The 20,312-nt window shown below is 40.1% G+C and overlaps 2 protein-coding genes across 2 annotated transcripts; both read left to right on the top strand.

Annotated features, from left to right (window-relative positions):
• The first annotated feature begins 10,133 nt into the window (after positions 1-10,133).
• Positions 10,134-14,940, top strand: PCDHB6 (protocadherin beta 6). The gene has a single exon (XM_050795022.1). The coding sequence runs from the start codon at positions 10,649-10,651 to the stop codon at positions 13,028-13,030; it is 2,382 nt and encodes a 793-aa protein (XP_050650979.1). The 5' UTR covers positions 10,134-10,648; the 3' UTR covers positions 13,031-14,940.
• A 29-nt stretch (positions 14,941-14,969) lies between these two features.
• Positions 14,970-19,475, top strand: LOC126957294 (protocadherin beta-17). The gene has a single exon (XM_050795014.1). It carries the CDS (start codon positions 16,416-16,418, stop codon positions 18,804-18,806), a length of 2,391 nt encoding a protein of 796 aa, XP_050650971.1. The 5' UTR covers positions 14,970-16,415; the 3' UTR covers positions 18,807-19,475.
• The last annotated feature ends 837 nt before the right edge of the window (positions 19,476-20,312 follow it).

Raw genomic sequence — 20,312 nt, 5'->3', positions numbered from 1 at the left:
TATATTACCATTTTTGGGTACTTCTCTGGTCAAACTGAAACCTCTCTTTATTGTTCCAGTAATAACAGTTTCATTAGATTTTTGTATGGAAAAAAAGAATATGATTCTTGGCTGGGCACGGTGGCTCACACCTGTAATCCCAGCACTTTGGGAGGCCGAGGCGGGCGGATCACAAGGTCAGGAGATCGAGACCATCCTGGGTAACACGGTGAAACCCCGTCTCTACTAAAAATACAAAAAATTAGCCGGGCGCCTGTAGTCCCAGCTACTTGGGAGGCTGAGGCAGGAGAATGGTGTGAACCCGGGAGCTGGAGCTTGCAGTGAGCCGAGATCGCCCCACTGCACTCCAGCCTGGGGCACAGGGCAAGACTCCGTCTCAAAAAAAAAAAAAAAAAAAGGAATATCATTCTTATTCTTCCTTTTATATCTGTTTCTCTCTTACACTTTCCAACCTCTCTCAGTTAACTTCTACTTCTACATTTTACATTTTTACAACCATAGCTAAGAATTACTTGTCTTGTCTATAGATATATTTTAGAACATGAAGATAATATTTAAAATTTACTTTTCATGACTATATAAATTATGAATGCCCTGCAGTCCCAAATTACCAAGAACACACCGTATCAGAACAAAGTTGGGTTTATTGACTTGTTGCAATGAAGGAGACTGCTCACAGTAGGAAACAGGGGCCACTTTAGTAACAGAGTCTTACAAAGGAGTTATAGGATTTGGTCTTCTGTTAGGTGTTTTTAGCAGAGATTCAACAAGTACAGGTTAGCTCTGGATTGGATGCTTTCAGAAAATTGGGGTAATTCTGTATTATTTTAATGAATTTCACTTAGGAAGTGGGAAAAACACTGAAATTAAATCTGTAATTGGTAAATAAGCAGCATTCGCTCATACTAGCAAGGAAAAAGAGCTCTTTTGTTTTTTCTTTTTTGTTTTAGACATTGTCTCCTCAAGCATGAAGTCTTGCTCCATCAGGGTTACAAGGTTATTTTCTGGTCTTGGTGTTGTATGAAATTGTTTGCATTCAATAGGAGAAGATTATGACCGACCTATAAGTGTCAGAACAGTTCCAGGTTGTTGGGCTGATTATCTTCTCAAAATATTGTTCATTGCTGAGCCATATTACTTACTGAAGCCTCTAAGTAGTCTGGGATTACTTAGGGATATAAGTAATCTTAGATCTGAGATTACTTCATTTCTACTATTATTTTCTTAATAGTGTATCCCTAAGTTTAATCTTGTTATTCCCATCTGAGATTTGTGCTTGTCCATTATTAAATATTCTTAATGAAAATTTTAAAAAACAAACAAAAAAAGATATTGAATATTCTTAGTTATTTTTCTGTTCCTTATATTTCCTTTATTTTACATTTTTAGCTTTTCTTCTATGTCCTGATGTCTCTCACTTTATTTTTTAGTGATAGGGACTATCTTTCCTGCTCTTTGGATCCAATGTTGTGCTTCCTGTACCATTGAAAACAGTATGTTCCTAAAATCAAGACCAAATAGATTCATCATTTTAGACTTCATTAGTTGGCTTTACCATATTTTCAAAATCTCAATCAATAATTCACTTTACCACATTTCCTAACCTGAAGCCCTCTAGCTTTCTGCTTCCATCTGGACTAAATGATCTCTAAGTCTGTACAAAACTGTCATCTTGTCTTCATACCTCTCCTGGTTGAGTCAGATCACTTGTCTCCCTTTTTATTCCCTCTCTTTGCTACAATATATCCTGAAATGTCTTCCTAAGGGAGGGTTCACAAAAAAACAACTTTCTGCATCGCTGCCAGTCTGAAAATGCATTTAGTTTTCCTTCATATTTAATTGATTATTTTGTCAGATACAGAATTATTGCTTGGAAATTTAAAATCATTAATATATTGATTATTGATTCATAATTTTTGATTAAAAATTTTATGCCAGTGTGATTCTTGATTTTTTATACCACCATCTCTCTCTCTCTCTCTCTCTCTTTCCATATTTCTGTAGAGAAAAGAATTTTTTGTGTCTCCTTCCCTCAGAATTTTCTCTCTTCTTTTTAAATGTCTTGAATTTCATAATAGTATTATAATTTTTTCATTCATTTTGCTGAACACTCAATGTACTTGTGTATTCTAACAATTTATACCTTTTTATCTCTGGAATTACTTCATTTCTATTATTATTATTATTATTATTATTATTATTTTGAGACAGATCTCACTTTGTCGCCCAGGCTGGAGTGCAGTGGTGCAATCTGCAGTCTTGCTCACTGCAACCTCTGCCTCCTGGGTTCAAACGATTTTCCCGACTCAGCCTCCTGAGTAGGTAGGACTATAGGTGCACACCACCACATCCAGCTAATTTTTTTTTTTGATTTTTTTTTTTTTTTTTTAAATAGAGTTGGGGTTTCACCATATTGGCTGGGCTGGTCTTGAACTCCTGGCCTTAAGTGTTCTACCTGCATCAGCCTCCCAAAGTGCTGGGATTACAGGTGTGAGCCACTGTACCTGGCCCATTTCTACTATCATTTTCTTAATAGTTGTATCCCTACGTTTAATCTTGTTATTTCCTTCTGAAACTTATGCTTGTCAGATATTGAATATTCTCAATTATTTCTCTGTTTCTTATATTCTCTTTTATTTTACATCTTTAGCTTTTCTTCTATGTTCTGAAGTCTCTCACTTTATTTTTGAGTATTTCTAATGAAATTTTAGTCTTAGTGGCATATTCAAGTTTCTACAAACTTTGTTATTAAACATTATTATATATTATGTACTATTATTACTACTACATACTTTCGGTGTACTTGGCTATTTTCTGAATACTTTATACATATCTCATTTAATCCTCAAAATAATGGTACAATTAGTGTCAACATGTTCAAGGTGAACAAACTGTAACACACAGAGGTAAAGCAATTTGCCCAAGGTCACTGTCCTAATGAGTTTGGGCTGCTGTAACAAATACTATAGATTGAGTGGCTTATAAACAACAGAAAGTAATTTTTTACAGTGTTAGAGGTTGGAAGTCTAAAATCAGGGTGCCAGCATGGTTGAGTTCTGGTGAGGGTCCTCTTCCAGGTTTCAGAGCACTGACTTCTCCTTGTATCCTCACATGGCAGAAAAAATGCAAGACAGCTCTCTAGAATCACTTTCATAAGTGCACTAATCTCATTCAGGGCTGCTTCTTCATAACCTAATTACCACTCAAAGCCCTACTTCCTACCATCATGTTGGGGGTTAGGATTTCAACAATCACCTAGCTAATAAGAGGTGGATGTAGAATTTGAATCCAGGCAACCTGACCCCAGAGAAATTGCTTCATGTTTATTAAATAATTTTTTTTAAGTGACCAGGTCTTGCTATGTTACCCAGGCTAGTTTTGAACTTCTCAGCTCAAGTGATACTCTTGCCTTGGCTCTTGAGTAGCAGGCAGATACTACCATGCCCAGCTCAGAAATTGCTGTTTGTTTGTTTTTACTTTTTTCTATTTTAAAATCTATCAAAATTCAAAAGAGTGCGTACAACATGTATGTACAATAATAATAATAAACACTAATAACATGGTCACTCATCTACCCATTACCCAGCTTAAGAATTAGAATGATGCCAAGATGTTATGCCTCCATCATAACATCTTTCAACCCTATGAAAAAGAACCAGTTTTCTGAATTTTTACTTAACTGTTTGTTCTTCTTTATAGTTGCAATAGAAAAGCTTGTATTCCTAAATGATTTACCATTTAGTTTCATCTGTCTTTGAAAATTATATAAATGAATTTATATAGTATGGATCCTCTGTGAGCTTGCTCTTTTTAATCATTATGCTATTGAATTTATACATGTTAATTCAGTTCATTCACTTAACTCTTCCATAGTATTCCATTACGTAAATGGAGTACTATGAACTTTAAATTCTTTTTACTAATGATTTACTTTTTGGTTGTTCTAAGAGTTTTGTTACTATAAACAATACTGCTATAAGCATTCTTGAATATATTGCCTCATTCATTTCGGCAAAGGTTCCTTTTGGGTACAGGCACATCCAGGAAGGGATTATCTGGGTCATACCAAGAATCAGGAAAATATTAAAGTGAATGAAAAAGACAACAAAGAGATGCTGACACCAAGATGACAGTTGTTAGAATTATCTGACAAATATTTATATACAGACCTCATCAAAATGTTTTAATGAGCAATTATGAACATATTTGAAACAAATGAAAAACAGTCTCAGCAAAGAAATCAAAGATATAAAGAAATCCCTGTGGAAATTTTAGAAATTAAAGATACAATAATGGGGCCGGGTGTAGTGGTTCACGCCTGTAATCCCAGCACTTTGAGAGGCCGAGATGGGTGGATCACCTGAGGTCAGGAATTCGAGACCAGCCTGGCCAACATGCTGAAACCGCGTCTCTACTAAAAACACAAAATTAGCCAGGCGTGGTGGTGCATGCCTGTTACCCCAACTACTTGGGAGGCTGAGGCAGGAGAATCACTTGAACCCAGGAGGCGGGGAGGTTGCAGTGAGCCAAGATTGCCCCGCTGCACTCTAGCCTGGGTGACAGAGCAAGACTCTGTCTAAAAAATAAATAAATAAATAAAAACAAAACAAAAAAACAAACCCAGATATAATAACTGAAATAAAAACTCAAGATAATGGGCTCCACAGCAGAATGGAAGGAACAAAAAATCAATGAACCAGAAAATGAAACAATAGAAATTACCCATTCTGAAGAGGAAAGAGAAAATAGACCATAAAAAATGAACAGAGGCTCAGGAACCTGTGGGGCCATACCAAAAGATCTAACCTTTGTGTCACTGGAGTCCCAAAAGAAGGCCAGAAGGAGGGTGGAGCTAAAAAAAGTACTCAAAGGAATAATGTCTGGAAACTAAGCACATTGGCAAAAGGCATAAACCAGAGATTCAAGAAGCCGAACAAATCCCAAACAGGATACACCCAAAGGAATCCACACCAAGAGGCATCATAGTGAAATTTCTGCAAACTAAGGACAAAATATCTTTAAAGCAGTGAAGGAGAAATGACACCTTACCCACAGGGCAGTAACGATTTGAATGAGAGTAGATTCCTCATCAGAAATCACGGAGGCTAGAAGGAAGTTGCACAATATTTTTTAAGTGCTGAAAGAAAACAACTGTCATCCCAAAATCCTATATCCAGTGAAACTACCCTTCAGGAAAAGAATTTGTTGCCAGTATACCTACCTTAAAATATTTGCTAATGCAAGTTCTCCAAACAGAAAGGAAACAATTTAAAAAGCAATCTTGGAACATCAAGAAGGAGGAAACAACACAGGAAACAAAAATATGAGTAAATACAACAGACTTTTCTTTTTCTCTTGAGGTTCCAAAATTATGTTTGGTGGTTGAATCCAACATTATAATACTTTCTAAATGTGGTCCTAAGTGTATGTACAGGAAATATTTAAAACATGTTATAAATGAAGGAGGGCAAAAGGACACTAAGGGAGGTACATTTTCTATGCTTCATTTGAACTGGTAAAAATATCGGTTACTGATATCAATCAGTAAACTGATAAGTTGTGTATATATAGTATAATACCTAGAGTAATCAGTAAAAAGCTATAAAAAGTGATACACTAAAAAAAACACACACACACTACAACTAAATCAAAACAGAATTCTAAAAAATGTTCCAATAACCCACAGGAAGGTAGAAAAATGAAAACGGAGAAACAAACAAAAAAACAGAGAAAACAAACAGGAAACAAAAAATGGCAGAGTTAATCTCTACTAATCTATAATTATGTTAAATGTAAATGGTTTGAGCACATCAGTTAAAACAAAAACGTTGGGAGAATGGGTTTGAAAAATTATGACCCAACTATATGTATCAAACTTAATTTCAAATATAATGATATATGCAGTTTGAAAGTAAAAAGACAAAAATGTATACAATTATTAATGAAAAAATAAAGCAGGAGCTGGGTGCAGTGGCTCACACCTGTAATCACAGCACTTTGGGAGGCTGAGGCAGGAGGATCACCTAAGGTCAGGAATTTGAGACCAGCCTGGTCAACATGGTGAAACCCCGTCTCTACTAAAAATACAAAATCAGCTGCTGTGGTGGCGGGCACCTGTAATCCCAGCTACTCCAGTGGCTGAGGCAGGAGAATTGCTCAAACCTGGGAGGTGAAGGTTGCTGTGAGCTGAGATCACACCATTGCACGCCAGCCTGGGAGACAAGAGCAAAACTCTGTCTGAAAAATAAAGAAATAAGTAAAAATAAGAATAACTAACTAAATAAATTAATTAATAAAGCAGGGGTAGCCATAAGGTCATATAAAGTAGACATGAGAGCAAAGAAAATCATCATATAAAGTAGACATGAAAGCAAAGAAAATAATCAGAGACTGCATAGGACATATCAGAGACACAGCAGGATATTGTATAATGATAAAAGAAGAACACATAGCAATCCCAAATGTATATATACAAAACTGCAAAATGTATGAAGCAAAAACTAACAGAAGGAGAAATAGAGAAATCCACAATTACAATTGGAGACTTCAATGACCTTCAACAATTGATAGACCAACAAGGCAGAAAATCAGCAGCGATACAGAAGAACTCAATAATACCATCAACTAACAGCATCTGATTAATATTTATAAAACACTCCAATACCAGAATACACCAGAACACTCCAATACCAGAATACACCAGAACACTCCAATACCAGAATATACCAGAATAAAAAATACCAGAATACACCAGAATAAACAATACCAGAATACACATTATTTTCAAATGCTCACAGAACCTATGTAAGATAACCACAATCTCAGCCGTAAAACCAACCTCAACCAAATTAATAGTGAAATCATACAGAGTGGGTTCTCTAAGCACAATGAAATTAAACTAAAAATGAATAATGGAAAGATAAGAGGAAAACCTTCAAATACTCGGATATGTAGCAACATACTTCTAAATAATCTATGAATCAAAAAGAAGATCTCAAGGGAAATTTAAAAATACATTGACCTGAATTGAAAATGAAAATACAACACATCAAATTTTGTGAGACATAGCTAACACAGTGCAGAGAGGAAAATTTTATAGCACTAAATATGTACATTAGAAAAGAGGAAAATTCTCAAATCGGTCACCCACCAGTTTATCAGTTTCAAGCTTCTACCTCAAGAATCTAGAAAAATATGAGGAAAATAAACCCGAAGCATTCAGAAAGAAGGAAATATCAAAGATAATAGAAGAAATCAAGAAAATTCAAAGCAAATAGAGAAAGCAATAAAGAAACAAAGAACTAGTTCTTCAAAAAACATTTTTTAAAAAAAGACAAACCTCTAGCACTACTGACAAAGTGTCTTACCCAATCATTTCAGATTTCAAGTGTGATTTAATCCTTTATATTTTCAACTTCCTTGCAGCATATCTCCTGTAAATTGAGTTTCTTTAAGTGATTATTTATATATCATCTCTAACTTTTCCCTGTATTACTGTGTTTTCTTTCCATATAATTAAAGAAGAGTTTTAAGAGATTCAATTTGTCCTTGAAGGTCTTTTTCTTTCTCTTTTGATAAACTTGAATAATTTTTAAAAATTATAATGGGATTAACTGAAACATAAAATGGAAATCAGCTTGATCAGCTATGCAGTACAGGTACAGGTTGGGCATCCCTAATCCAAAAATCCAAAAATAGGAACTGCTCCAAAACCGGAAACTTTTTGAGCCAATCTGATGCCACAAGTAGAAAATTCTGCACATAAGTACATAATGCAAACTTTGTTTCATGCACAAAATTGTTTTAAAATATTATACAAAATTACCTTCAGGCTATTTGTATAAGATGTATATGAAACTTAAATGAATTTCATGTTTAGACTTGGTTCTTATTCCCAAGATATCCCAGTATGGACATGCGAATATTCTAATATCTAAAAATCTGAAACTGAAACACTTCTGGTCTCAAGCATTTCGGACAAGGGCTGCTCAACCTGTCATTACAGACTAACTAAATAAAATTAATTTTAACATACTTTACAATGTTCAATCAGTTAAAATACTATTTCAGCTTGCTGGTAACAGTCCAGCTAAATTAATCTATCACTTCACTTTAGCATACACGAGCATAAAGAATATAGGGCATGGTGCTTTTTCACATTGTCTACTTTTGCATCATGTGTCCAGATGAGACCAAGGTTTTGTTCCCCAGTTAATAAAACTGAGCTTCAAAATATGATTAAGATGATTCCCAGTGAATGATGAAAATGTTCCGTATCTTGAAAAAAGTGTGAGTTACACATATGAATCCATTTTTTAAAATGGCACAGTTAAGATTGGTACATTTCAATTTCTGTAAACATTGTCTTAAGAAAAGAACTATACAAAAGTAATCATTGAACAGGAAGCAGAGAATGGAGAGAAAGGTATAGACAAAATGAGACAACAGAATGTTGTAAAACTGATGGTGTACGGAGGCTTATTCTGTTTACTTTGTATATGTTGGAATTTTTCCATAATAAAAATTTTAAGTTAATGAGTCCTTATGAGAACATGTTTATGAATGCAAAGTTAATTCAGTCTACTCTAGCCAATCAAATCAAAGCAAAAGAGGGCAAAACAGAGAAACATTCTCCTGAAACAATCTAATGTAATCCATTTTCTATAAAAAGGCAGTATCTTGATAGACCTGACTGATATCTTTTTGTGTATTTTGAGATATTATCCTCTTTCCATATAACTACCAATGTTATCAAAGACTTTTCAAGGATCTAAATGGAGTTTGACAAATACTGTACTGCTGATACATTTGCTTTGAAGTAAAAAATAATTCAACAACCTATATTCGAGGATGCCTGGCGGTGCTTCAGAGAAAGAGAGTGAATAGAAGACTTCGTGGATGCCGTTTAGCTGGAATCAGAACTCAGAATGCTCACTGAAAGAAGGCATTTAAGATTGAGCAGGAAATAATGGCCTTGTTTCTGCAAAGAAGTGACACCCTTCCAAGATGTTTATTATTGTTGGTTTTACTTCATAAGTTCATTTTGTTACTCACATCCTCAAGGAACAGTGTATTCTCAGTAGCATCTATCAAGTGAACCCTGGAGGCTGGTCACATTCATAATCTTTTGTTTTTCTGGGTACATAGAGGTGATTTTGAACTATAAGATCATCTCAGCTATTTAGAGTTTAGATTTTATTTAGCCTTATTTATTTTACCTAGAGTTTATGTATTTGAAATTATCCTGATTTTTAATCTTCTATCACCTTGGCTCTTACCTGAAGTGAACTTTGTTTGAGCTCAATGGATTTCACCTCTCAATAAATATGAAATCAATCTGAAATGAATTGAATTGTTTGGCATATTTTGCCTCTTCTATGTGCACTAATCTGTTTCACACATTTTCAGTTTGTTTAGAAATACATATTCCAATGTATCTGAGCAGAAACTAGTGAGATGGGAATGGATATAGCCATAGTATTCCATCATCGAATTCCATGGCATTCACTCAAATGTAATTCACCTTTTTTTACAGTACCTTAATTTGGCCTGTATTTATAGGACTTGGTGTTCTTTTTGCTGTGAGAAGATGGTGAAGGTAATTCTTGAATGTTTGTTTTCTGCACTGCGTCATGTTTGTACAACAGGGTAATATATTTGGAACTGATTAAATAACGTAAGAGGGGAATTTGATCAAAAAAGTTAAAATAAAATGCACAAGCCTCTTAAAAGAATGCCTAATTCTATCCATGCAAAAATGGGATAGAATCCTAAAATGCTTATGACAAATACTTGATTGCTTCTAGTCCCTCTTTTAAATACTTTAATTTACTTATATACGTGTATCATAAATACTTTTTTGCCTCAGTTTCCCTCCTAATAGCCTAATTGTTCTTTTTACTGTGCAGGCATAACTGTATAACAAAGTAAGTTTTTTGTTCATGCCATTTATGAGTGTATAATTTAGATAATTTATTGTTTATTTTACCATTATTGTTGCTAACAAACTTCATTGTTTTGCATTGTTTGTTGGGACAATTAAATAGTGTACCTCTTGGACTCATGGATTAAATGGCTTATCAGAGATAAATTGCACTGCTGAAGAATCGAAGGAGAAAGATTGAAGTGTAGAATCTGCACTTCAATCTTTCTCCTTAATTAGCACCACCAGGAAATTTGATTCAAGTTCTAGAGGGGAGTGAACCCAGGAATTGGCTTAAAAGCAAAAACGTACACACAAAGAAACCAAAGCTCGCAAGCAATTATTTATGCATGTGGTCCACGCACTCAGTCTGAGAAACACTGACTCGACTTAAAAGTCTTTATAATGCTCAGATTTCGGAAATGCTATTGACCTGAAACATCTCATGAAGTTATTAGTTTGAACGCGAGGTGGCGGTACAAGCTAAGAGAGTGAATGAAAGCTCTGCAGACTCGGTGGACTCTGTTTCACCCAGAAGCCAAGTAAAAATACAGACCACATTTACAGCTAAAGCTGAGATAGATGTGTCCGGGAAGGCAGTCGTCGCCAGACAAGTTGTAAGAACGAATTTAAAAATCTCTGCAAAGACATCTGAGAGGGTCGACGGTGGATGTGGTGATTGGGAGCTGAAAAGGATTTTTCTTCTGTAATCAGACAATAGACACGATGCAAACTAAAGTACAGAACAAGAAAAGGCAAGTGGCGTTCTTCATTTTATTGATGCTTTGGGGAGAGGTAGGTTCTGAATCGATTCAGTATTCCGTATTGGAGGAGACAGAAAGTGGCACGTTTGTGGCCAACTTGACAAAGGACCTGGGACTGAGGGTGGGGGAGCTGGCTGCACGGGGAGCTCGGATTGTTTTCAAAGGGAACAGACAACATTTGCAGCTTGATCCACAGACCCATGATTTACTACTAAATGAAAAACTGGACCGGGAGGAACTGTGTGGCTCCACTGAGCCGTGTGTGCTACCTTTCCAAGTGTTACTGGAAAACCCCTTGCAGTTTTTTCAGGCTTCCTTGCGAGTCAGAGATATAAATGACCACGCCCCGGAATTCCCTGCCAGAGAAATGCTCCTGAAAATATCAGAAATTACTATGCCAGGAAAGATATTTCCTTTGAAAATGGCACACGATTTAGACACTGGCAGCAACGGCCTTCAGAGCTACACAATCAGCTCCAACCCTCACTTCCACGTTCTCACCCGCAATCGCAGCGAAGGCAGGAAGTTCCCGGAGCTGGTGCTGGACAAACCGTTGGACCGCGAGGAGCAGCCCCGACTCACGCTAACGCTCACCGCCCTGGATGGTGGGTCTCCGCCCCGGTCAGGGACCTCCGAGATTCACATCCAGGTTTTGGACATCAATGACAACATCCCCGAGTTTGCTCAGGAGCTCTATGAGGCGCAAATCCCTGAGAACAATCCCCTCGGCTCTCTGGTTATTACCGTCTCAGCCAGAGATTTAGATGCAGGATCGTTTGGGAAGGTATCTTACGCCCTGTTTCAAGTCGATGACATCAACCAACCGTTCGAAATAAACGCAATCACAGGAGAAATTCGGTTGAGAAAGGCTTTGGATTTTGAGGAAGTTCAGTCTTATGACGTGGATGTTGAGGCTACAGATGGTGGGGGCCTATCAGGAAAATGTTCTTTAGTCGTCAGGGTCCTGGACGTGAATGACAACGCCCCTGAACTCACCATGTCGTTCTTCATCAGCCCCATCCCAGAAAACTTGCCAGAGATCATAGTGGCAGTTTTCAGTGTTTCAGATGCAGACTCTGGGCATAACCAACAGGTTATTTGTTCAATAGAGAACAATCTCCCTTTTCTACTAAGACTTTCCGTGGAGAATTTCTACACCCTGGTAACAGATGGGGCACTGGACAGAGAGAGCAGAGCCGAGTACAACATCACCATCACCGTCACTGATTTGGGGACACCCAGGCTGAAAACCCAGCAGAGCATAACCGTGCTGGTCTCAGACGTCAATGACAACGCCCCCGCCTTCACCCAAACCTCCTACACCCTGTTCGTCCGTGAGAACAACAGCCCCGCCCTGCACATCGGCAGCGTCAGCGCCACAGACAGAGACTCAGGTACCAACGCCCGGGTCACCTACTCGCTATTGCCGCCCCAGGACCCGCACCTGCCCCTCCCCTCCCTGGTCTCCATCAGCGCAGACAACGGCCACCTGTTCGCCCTCAGGTCGCTGGACTACGAGGCCTTGCAGGAGTTCGAGTTCCGCGTGGGCGCCACAGACCGCGGGTCCCCGGTGCTGAGCAGCGAGGCGCTGGTGCGCGTGCTGGTGCTGGACGCCAACGACAACTCGCCCTTCGTGCTGTACCCGCTGCAAAACGGCTCCGCGCCCTGCACCGAGCTGGTGCCCCGGACGGCCGAGCCGGGCTACCTGGTGACCAAGGTGGTGGCGGTGGACGGCGACTCGGGCCAGAACGCCTGGCTGTCGTACCAGCTGCTCAAGGCCACGGAGCCCGGGCTGTTCGGTGTGTGGGCGCACAATGGCGAGGTGCGCACCTCCAGGTTGCTGAGTGAGCGCGACGGGGCCAAGCACAGGCTGGTGGTGCTGGTCAAGGACAATGGCGAGCCTCCGCGCTCGGCCACCGCCACGCTGCACTTGCTCCTAGTGGACGGCTTCTCCCAGCCCTACCTGCTTCTCCCGGAGGCGGCCGCGGCCCAGGCCCAGGCCGACTGGCTCACCGTCTACCTGGTGGTGGCATTGGCCTCGGTGTCGTCGCTCTTCCTCTTGTCAGTGCTCCTGTTCGTGGCGGTGCGGCTGTGCAAGAGGAGCAGGGCGGCCTCGGTGGGTCGCTGCTCGGTGCCCGAGGGCCCCTTTCCAGGGCATCTGGTGGACGTGAGCGGCACCAGGACCCTGTCCCAGAGCTACCAGTACGAGGTGTGTCTGATGGGAGGCTCAGGAACAAATGAGTTCAAGTTCCTGAAGCCGATTATCCCCAACTTCCCTCCTCAGGGCACTGAGAGAGAAATGGAAGAAACCCCCGCCCTTCCGAATAGCTTCCCATTCAGTTAAGTGTGGGATTATTTTACTAAATCTTACTTATGTTTGAAGATCTCTTTTAACTTAAAGTTACATGTTCTGTTTCTTTTTAATTTACCTCTATTCTTTAGGTTGAAATTTTATATAAAGTAAGATACTGGGTGTCTTAGTATTTCCTGTTCATGCTTAGGAGTTTATTACTTCACTTGAGGGTACTTGACAATATGAACACAAAGCAAATTTTTATTTGCATAATTTTAAACTTTTGAAATTAAATTATCTATTCTTCCCCCACCCAAAAAAAAGTATTGTAAATCCTTAAGTAAAATTGTATTTCTAGCTATTGGTAAGAGTTGTTTCACTATTGCTATGTAGGACCGTGTTTAAAATGTGAGTATTTCATATTATTTAATCCTCCAGTGTCTCATTTTGCAGTAACTCCTACAGTGTGTAACACTAAAAATAAGAACTAATGATGGCTAAACACTAAAGTAGCCATTCATACTTATGCATATTTTAGTATCTCATAATAGTCAATCCAAAATTTTTGTGACTATAGACTTTACTGAAGTGTCATCACATTAGTTTGTGAGCCTCATGTAAGAACATGATGGTCTTTAAAAAAAAAAAGTCTTACCAATTATAAATGCTTAATAAATATTTGCTGAACATTACTAACATTCTAGTACTGATTTTTAAAAACACTATTGTATCTACAGCAAAATGCTAATATCCTCTGTACAACAAAATATCCTTGCCAATGAGTGAAAGTATGAAATATCACTTCTTTGTCAAATCACTATTGCTTTCCTTCAAAACAGAAAACACTCTTGACTCTTCTACTCACCCTACATACCACTACAGAAAATAAAATTCTTAACCGCACGGTTTACCTTTTTGGCTTTGTTTAACAATTTGAAAGTTGAAGGGCTTTCAAATTATATTTGCCAAACTCCTCCTCTCACTTTCTCAAGATATTTGGTATCTACCAAAATCTAAATAAGGTATTAGTGGCAGGTTATTTGGTAACATCAGATTTTCCCTACTAGTGTTGTGTAAGCATCATTTGCCTGTATTAACCATAAAACCATTTGCCTTCACAGTTTATCCCATATTTAGTCTTATTTGTGTCAGTTGTATTTGTGATATTTCATTTAAAAATCCCTCTTTCAACTTTCTATCAAAGGTAAGCAATGTATATTAAAATGACCATTCAGTGACTATTTTATTTTATTTTGAGACGGAGTTTTGCTCTTGTTGCCCAGGTTGGAACACAGTGGCACGATCTTGGCTCACTGCAACCTCAGCCTCCCCGGTTCAAGTGATTCTCCTGCCTCAGCCTCCTTAGTAGCTAGGATTACAGGTGCATGCCACCACACCCAGCTATTTTTTATATTTTTAGTAGAGATGGGGTTTGCCCATCTTGACCAGGCTGGTGTCGAACTGCTGACCTCATGATCCACCCGCCTCAGCCTCCCAAAGTGCTGGGATTACAGGCATGAGCCACCACACCTGGCCAACTATTTTATTTTTATCCTTAATTGAAGTGGAACTGGGCTGAACTAAGTTACATTTGACTGTGTTTTGTGTCCAGATAAGTGAACTGACTGTCATGGATGATTACCAACTGATTAAATAAGTGTGGAGAACATTTACTGTTTTGTGTTCTCAGATATATACCCTCTCCTCCTTAGAACAGCATTCTTCCTTGGTGAGATTCCTTCTTCCATTGTTCTCACTCCAGTCACTTGGCTTTTAGTTGAAGCAGTAGTGTTTTTCAATATCCCCATCCCCTTAATCCTAGAGAATGTACACTGGGGTGGTATCCTGTCCAATGCAGACAGGTCAATACCCTTCCCCAGAAAATGTATTTTTGACTTTGTCAACTTTGTTGTCTTCTTTACATTTGTAGAAAAGGCATTGCGTAGATTCTGAGCTTATATTGATTTTTTTTTTTTTTTTTTTTGAGACAGAGTCTTGCTCTGTTACCCAGGCTGAAGTGCAGTGGCATGATCTCAGCTCACTGCAACCTCCACCTGCTGGGTTCAAGTGATTCTTCTGACTCAGCCTCACGAGTAGCTGGGACTACAGGTGTGTGCCACCACACCTGACTAATTCTTATATTTTTAGTAGAAACGAGGTTTCACCATATTGGCCAAACTGGTGTCGAACTCCTGGCCCCCAGTGATACACCTCCCAAAGTGTTGGGGTTACAGGTGTGAACCACCACACCCGGCCTATACTGATTTTTAATAAGACAAACCACCTTTTTCTCTAAATTTCACTGGGCATTGCACATAATAAATTTATAAAGGAAAAAATCCTAAATGGTGGCCAGGTATGGTAGCTCATGCCTGTAATCCCAGCACTTTGGGAGGCCAAGGCAGGTGGATCACTTGAGGCCAGGAGTTCGAGACCAGCCTGGCCAATATGGTGAAATGTCATGTCTACTAAAACTACAAAAATTAGCCTGGTGTTGTATCATGCACCTGTAGTCCCAGCTTCTCAGGAGGATGAGTCAGGAAAATCGCTTGAACCTGGGAGACAGAGGTTGTAATGGGCCAAGATTGAGGCCACTGCACTTCAGCCTGGGCAACAACGTGAGACCGTGTCTCAAAAAAAAAAAAAAAAAAAAAAAAAAAAAAAAAAAAAAAAAAAAAAAAAAAAAAAACACCACAATGGTTATGTAGACCAGAGACTAACAAGAAACAATATTTTTATTTTCTTTCAGGAGTTACAGGCACATTGTAATTTGAGAGTGAAACTAGATTTTGAAAGTTCATTATTTCTTCCAGTAAAATAGAACAAATTAGCATTTTTTAATAGAATGTAAATTCTCCAAGAGCAAGAATTTTTATGTTTCATTTACTGTATTATCCCAAGAAGCTACATGAATGTCCGTACAGGTAAATACTTGTTATTAAATGAATTTGCCTAGAGCAGAGTTTTGTGTGCTGAACTTGCACCTTTATAAGGAAGATGAATACAGATATAGACATTACTTTTGCTGTAACAACCGTTCTTAGCTACCTGAACAAGGCCACATAATAGGCGGGGGAAAAGGGAGTATATAACAGGCTATGACCTAAAAGGCCTGCTTTATGTTTTAGCTATCACAGTATACCGTGTGCTTTGAAATGAAAATTATCTGAAGTTGTAAAGCAGAACGCTTGGTGGCGCTGCAGGCTAAGAGTGAAAAACTGCAGCATCAGTGTCTCCTTAAAAGCTGTGCGGGTTTCCTGGCAGCTCGAAAAGGAAACACTTTTTCACCACTGGGGATAGAAGGTTTCAGAGAGGCAGCCATCCCATGTCGGTCCATGTTAAAAAGAACTAACTCAAGATATTTAAATCAAGATAGCTGAGTTGGCTGTAAAGCAATTATTTTGTGATTAATACGGCATCTTTTGGACCCTAAGGAATGATGGAGACGCCGCTCCCCAAAGCACCAGAGAAAAGGCAAGTGACCGCCATTATTTTCTTATTACTACTGTGGGAGGCGGGCAGCGCTACCATTAAGTATTCAGTTCTAGAAGAGAGGGACAGCGGCTCTTTTGTGGCCAACTTAGCAAAAGATCTGGGGCTGGGTGTAGGGGAACTGGCCGCAAGGGGCGCCCGGATTCTTTCCAAAGGGAATAAACAGTATTTGCAGCTCGAACAGAAGAGTGGGAATTTGCTCCTAAAAGAAAAATTGGACCGGGAGGAGTTGTGCAGTGACATAGATCCATGTATACTGCATTTCCAGATGTTATTGAAAAATCCGGTGCAGTTTATTCAAGGTGAACTACAGCTCCAAGATGTAAATGACCATGCCCCAGAATTCTTGGAAAATGAAATCCTCCTGAAAATCTCTGAAGGCAGCCATCCAGGGACTTCATTTCCTTTGAAAATAGCTCAAGATTTGGACGTAGGTAGCAACACAGTTCAGAACTACACAATTAGCACCAACTCCTATTTCCACCTTTTCACTCGCAATCACAGCGACGGCAAGAAATACCCAGAGCTCGTGCTGGATCAAGCGCTGGACCGCGAGGAGCAGCCCCAGCTCAGGTTAACCCTCACAGCGCTGGATGGTGGGTCACCGCCCAGAATTGGGACTTCCCATGTTCTCATAGTGATTGTAGATATCAATGACAACGTCCCTGAATTTACTCAGCGGCTCTACGAGGTGCAGGTCCCAGAAAACGCCCCTATAGGTTCCCTCGTCATCACCGTCTCTGCCAGGGATTTAGATGCTGGGACCCACGGGGAGCTCTCCTACTCATTTTTTCAATACTCAAATCAAATCATTCAGGCCTTTGAAATAAACTCATTCACGGGAGAAATTAGATTAAAAAAGGCGTTGGATTTTGAGGAAATTCAATCTTACCATATGGAAGTTGAGGCCTCAGACGGTGGGGGTCTTTCAGGAAAATGCACCGTAGCCATAGAAGTGATGGATATAAACGACAACGCACCGGAACTTACCATGTCCTTACTCATCAGTGATATCCCAGAAAACTCCCCAGAAACAGTGGTCGCTGTTTTCGGAATTTCGGATCCGGACTCTGGGAACAATGGAAAAATGATGTGTTCCATCCAAGACCACCTCCCTTTCCTTATAAAGCCTACCTTAGAAAATTTCTACACCGTGTTAACCGAAGGAGCGCTAGATAGAGAGAGCTGGGCCGAGTACAACATCACCATTACTGTCACAGACTTGGGGACACCCAGGCTGAAAACCGAGTACAACATAACCGTGCGGGTCTCCGACGTCAACGACAACGCCCCCGCCTTCACCCAAACCTCCTATAACCTGTTTGTCCGCGAGAACAACAGCCCCGCCCTGCACATCGGCAGCGTCAGCGCCACAGACAGAGACTCAGGCCCCAACGCCCAGGTCACCTACTCGCTGCTGCCACCCCAGGACCCGCACCTGCCCCTCGCCTCCCTGGTCTCCATCAACGCAGACAACGGCCACCTGTTTGCCCTCCGATCGCTGGACTACGAGGCCCTGCAGGAGTTCGAGTTCCGCGTGGGCGCCACAGACCGCGGCTTCCCGGCGCTGAGCAGCGAGGCGCTGGTGCGCGTGCTGGTGCTGGACACCAACGACAACTCGCCCTTCGTGCTGTACCCACTGCAGAACGGCTCCGCGCCCTGCACCGAGCTGGTGCCCCGGACGGCCGAGCCGGGCTATCTGGTGACCAAGGTGGTGGCGGTGGACGGCGACTCGGGCCAGAACGCCTGGCTGTCGTACCAGCTGCTCAAGGCCACAGAGCCCGGGCTCTTTGGCGTGTGGGGGCACAATGGCGAGGTGCGCACCGCCAGGCTGCTGAGCGAGCGCGACGCAGCCAAGCACAGGCTGGTGGTGCTGGTCAAGGACAATGGCGAGCCTCCGCGCTCGGCCACTGCCACGTTGCACGTGCTCCTGGTGGACGGCTTCTCCCAGCCCTACCTGCCGCTCCCGGAGGCGGCCCCGGCCCAAGCCCAGGCCGACTCGCTCACCGTCTACCTGGTGGTCGCGTTGGCTTCGGTGTCGTCGCTCTTCCTCTTGTCGGTGCTCCTGTTCGTGGCGGTGCGGCTGTGCAGGAGGAGCAGGGCGGCCTCGGTGGGTCGCTACTTGGTGCCCGAGGGCGCCTTTCCAGGGCATCTGGTGGACGTGAGCGGCACCGGGACCCTGTCCCAGAATTATCAGTATGAAGTTTACCTGGCAGAAAGCTCTGAGAGCCAGTTCAAGTTTCTTAAACCGATACTTCCCAACTTCTTGGGTGAAGGGACTGGCAGGGACAGCGAGGCAAACTCCAACTCCAGGAATGATTTTGGGTTCAATTAGGAATCTGACAACAGGTCGTGATAAATCATAGAATTCACTATTCATCTGTAAGTTCCCAATTCTCTCATTCACACAGTCACATATTCACACATTAGTAATGGCTGTTATATTTATAGCTATTTCAGCCTGCTGGACTATTTTCCATTCCCTCTAATTTTTGTTGTGGTGGTTGTCAACTATGTTAGTTATAGCATGTGCACACAATAGCAGATAAATGGTGTTTCCTAGGGTTGTTTTTGTTTGGTCAGATTTTGGAACTCACAGGTGTTTTCAGGTTCCCAATATTTGAACTTGTTCATTGATACGTTATGATTAAGAGAATGGTGTTTCTAACTTTCTGATTATCATCAGCATGACTCTAAGTCTATTGTAAATCACAGCTTTTAGTTTAAAAAATACTTTTCATTTATGCAAAAATTTTAGTAATCTTGTAAATTGTTGCATTTCTGTTGTGTTGTTTCAAAAACATTACTCTTCCCTCAAATGAACCAATATTTTACCTAGGTGATGTTTTCTCTCTTGAATTTTTTCTTTCAAAATTGATATTTATAGACCATCGGGTGTTATTCTAAAGGATTCAACTCCTATTACATGAAAGAATAATAGAAAAAAGGTTGGTTGACTTGTGATTGCTTTTTAAAAAAATAATAAATGGCTTTGGTATGTAAATAATGATTCTCCTTCTTTTAAAATAATATATAGCAACCGGGGTGCAGTGGCTCACATCTGTAATCCTAGCACTTTGGGAGGCGAGGTGGGTGGATCACCTGAGGTCAGGAGTTCGAGACCAGTCTGGTCAACATGATGAAACCCATCTCCACTAAAAACACAAAAATTAGCTGGGCATGGTGGTGAGTGCCTGTAATCCTAGTTACTCGGGAGGCTAAGGCAGGAGAATTCCTTGTGCCTGGGAGGTGGAGGTTGCAGTGAGCTGAGATCATGCCACTGCAGTCCAGCTTGGGTGACAGAGACAGATTCCATCTCAAAAATAAATAAATAAATAAATATATAAACGTATGATTCAAACATACAGTAAGTAAAAAAGAAAGCAAATTAGCATCATTATTCCACCATCAGAACTAATTTCATTAAGTCAACATAATTCTAAAATATTTCAATGGATGCATATAAGAATAAAGTAATAGATGAAAATAATTTTATAAAATGATCTATAATAAATTGATAGCTTCTGATTAAAATGATCAGATTGAATACAATAAAACGAAGTGTGAAACTATAGAACTTGCTTAAGCTTTGATAAGTAGTCCCTGTAAAGTTTAAAAAGCAAGATTAGATGCATATTAAGACATTAGCATTACTTAACCACCTGCTTAAAAATGAGCAGATAAACATTTTATACCCTTTCTCTTCTTTCTTAACCTTACTTATCCTTTTAGAATTAAATATATATTATCTTATCAATACTTATAACATTTACAATATATTTTGAAAGAATACTTGCCATAATTGTTTAGGCATTTCATATTGTTTTTTTAGACGGAGTTT

The sequence above is a fragment of the Macaca thibetana genome, chromosome 6 (assembly GCF_024542745.1).
Source record: "Macaca thibetana thibetana isolate TM-01 chromosome 6, ASM2454274v1, whole genome shotgun sequence".
Lineage (NCBI taxonomy): Eukaryota > Metazoa > Chordata > Mammalia > Primates > Cercopithecidae > Macaca > Macaca thibetana.
Note: the sequence above shows the minus strand (reverse complement) of the source record. Positions and strands in the feature narration are given on the sequence as shown.

What these genes read in the sequence shown, in the direction of transcription:
- PCDHB6 (XM_050795022.1), top strand. Translation starts at nt 10,649, where the DNA reads ATGCAAACTAAAGTACAGAACAAGAAAAGGCAAGTGGCGTTCTTCATT.
- LOC126957294 (XM_050795014.1), top strand. Translation starts at nt 16,416, where the DNA reads ATGATGGAGACGCCGCTCCCCAAAGCACCAGAGAAAAGGCAAGTGACC.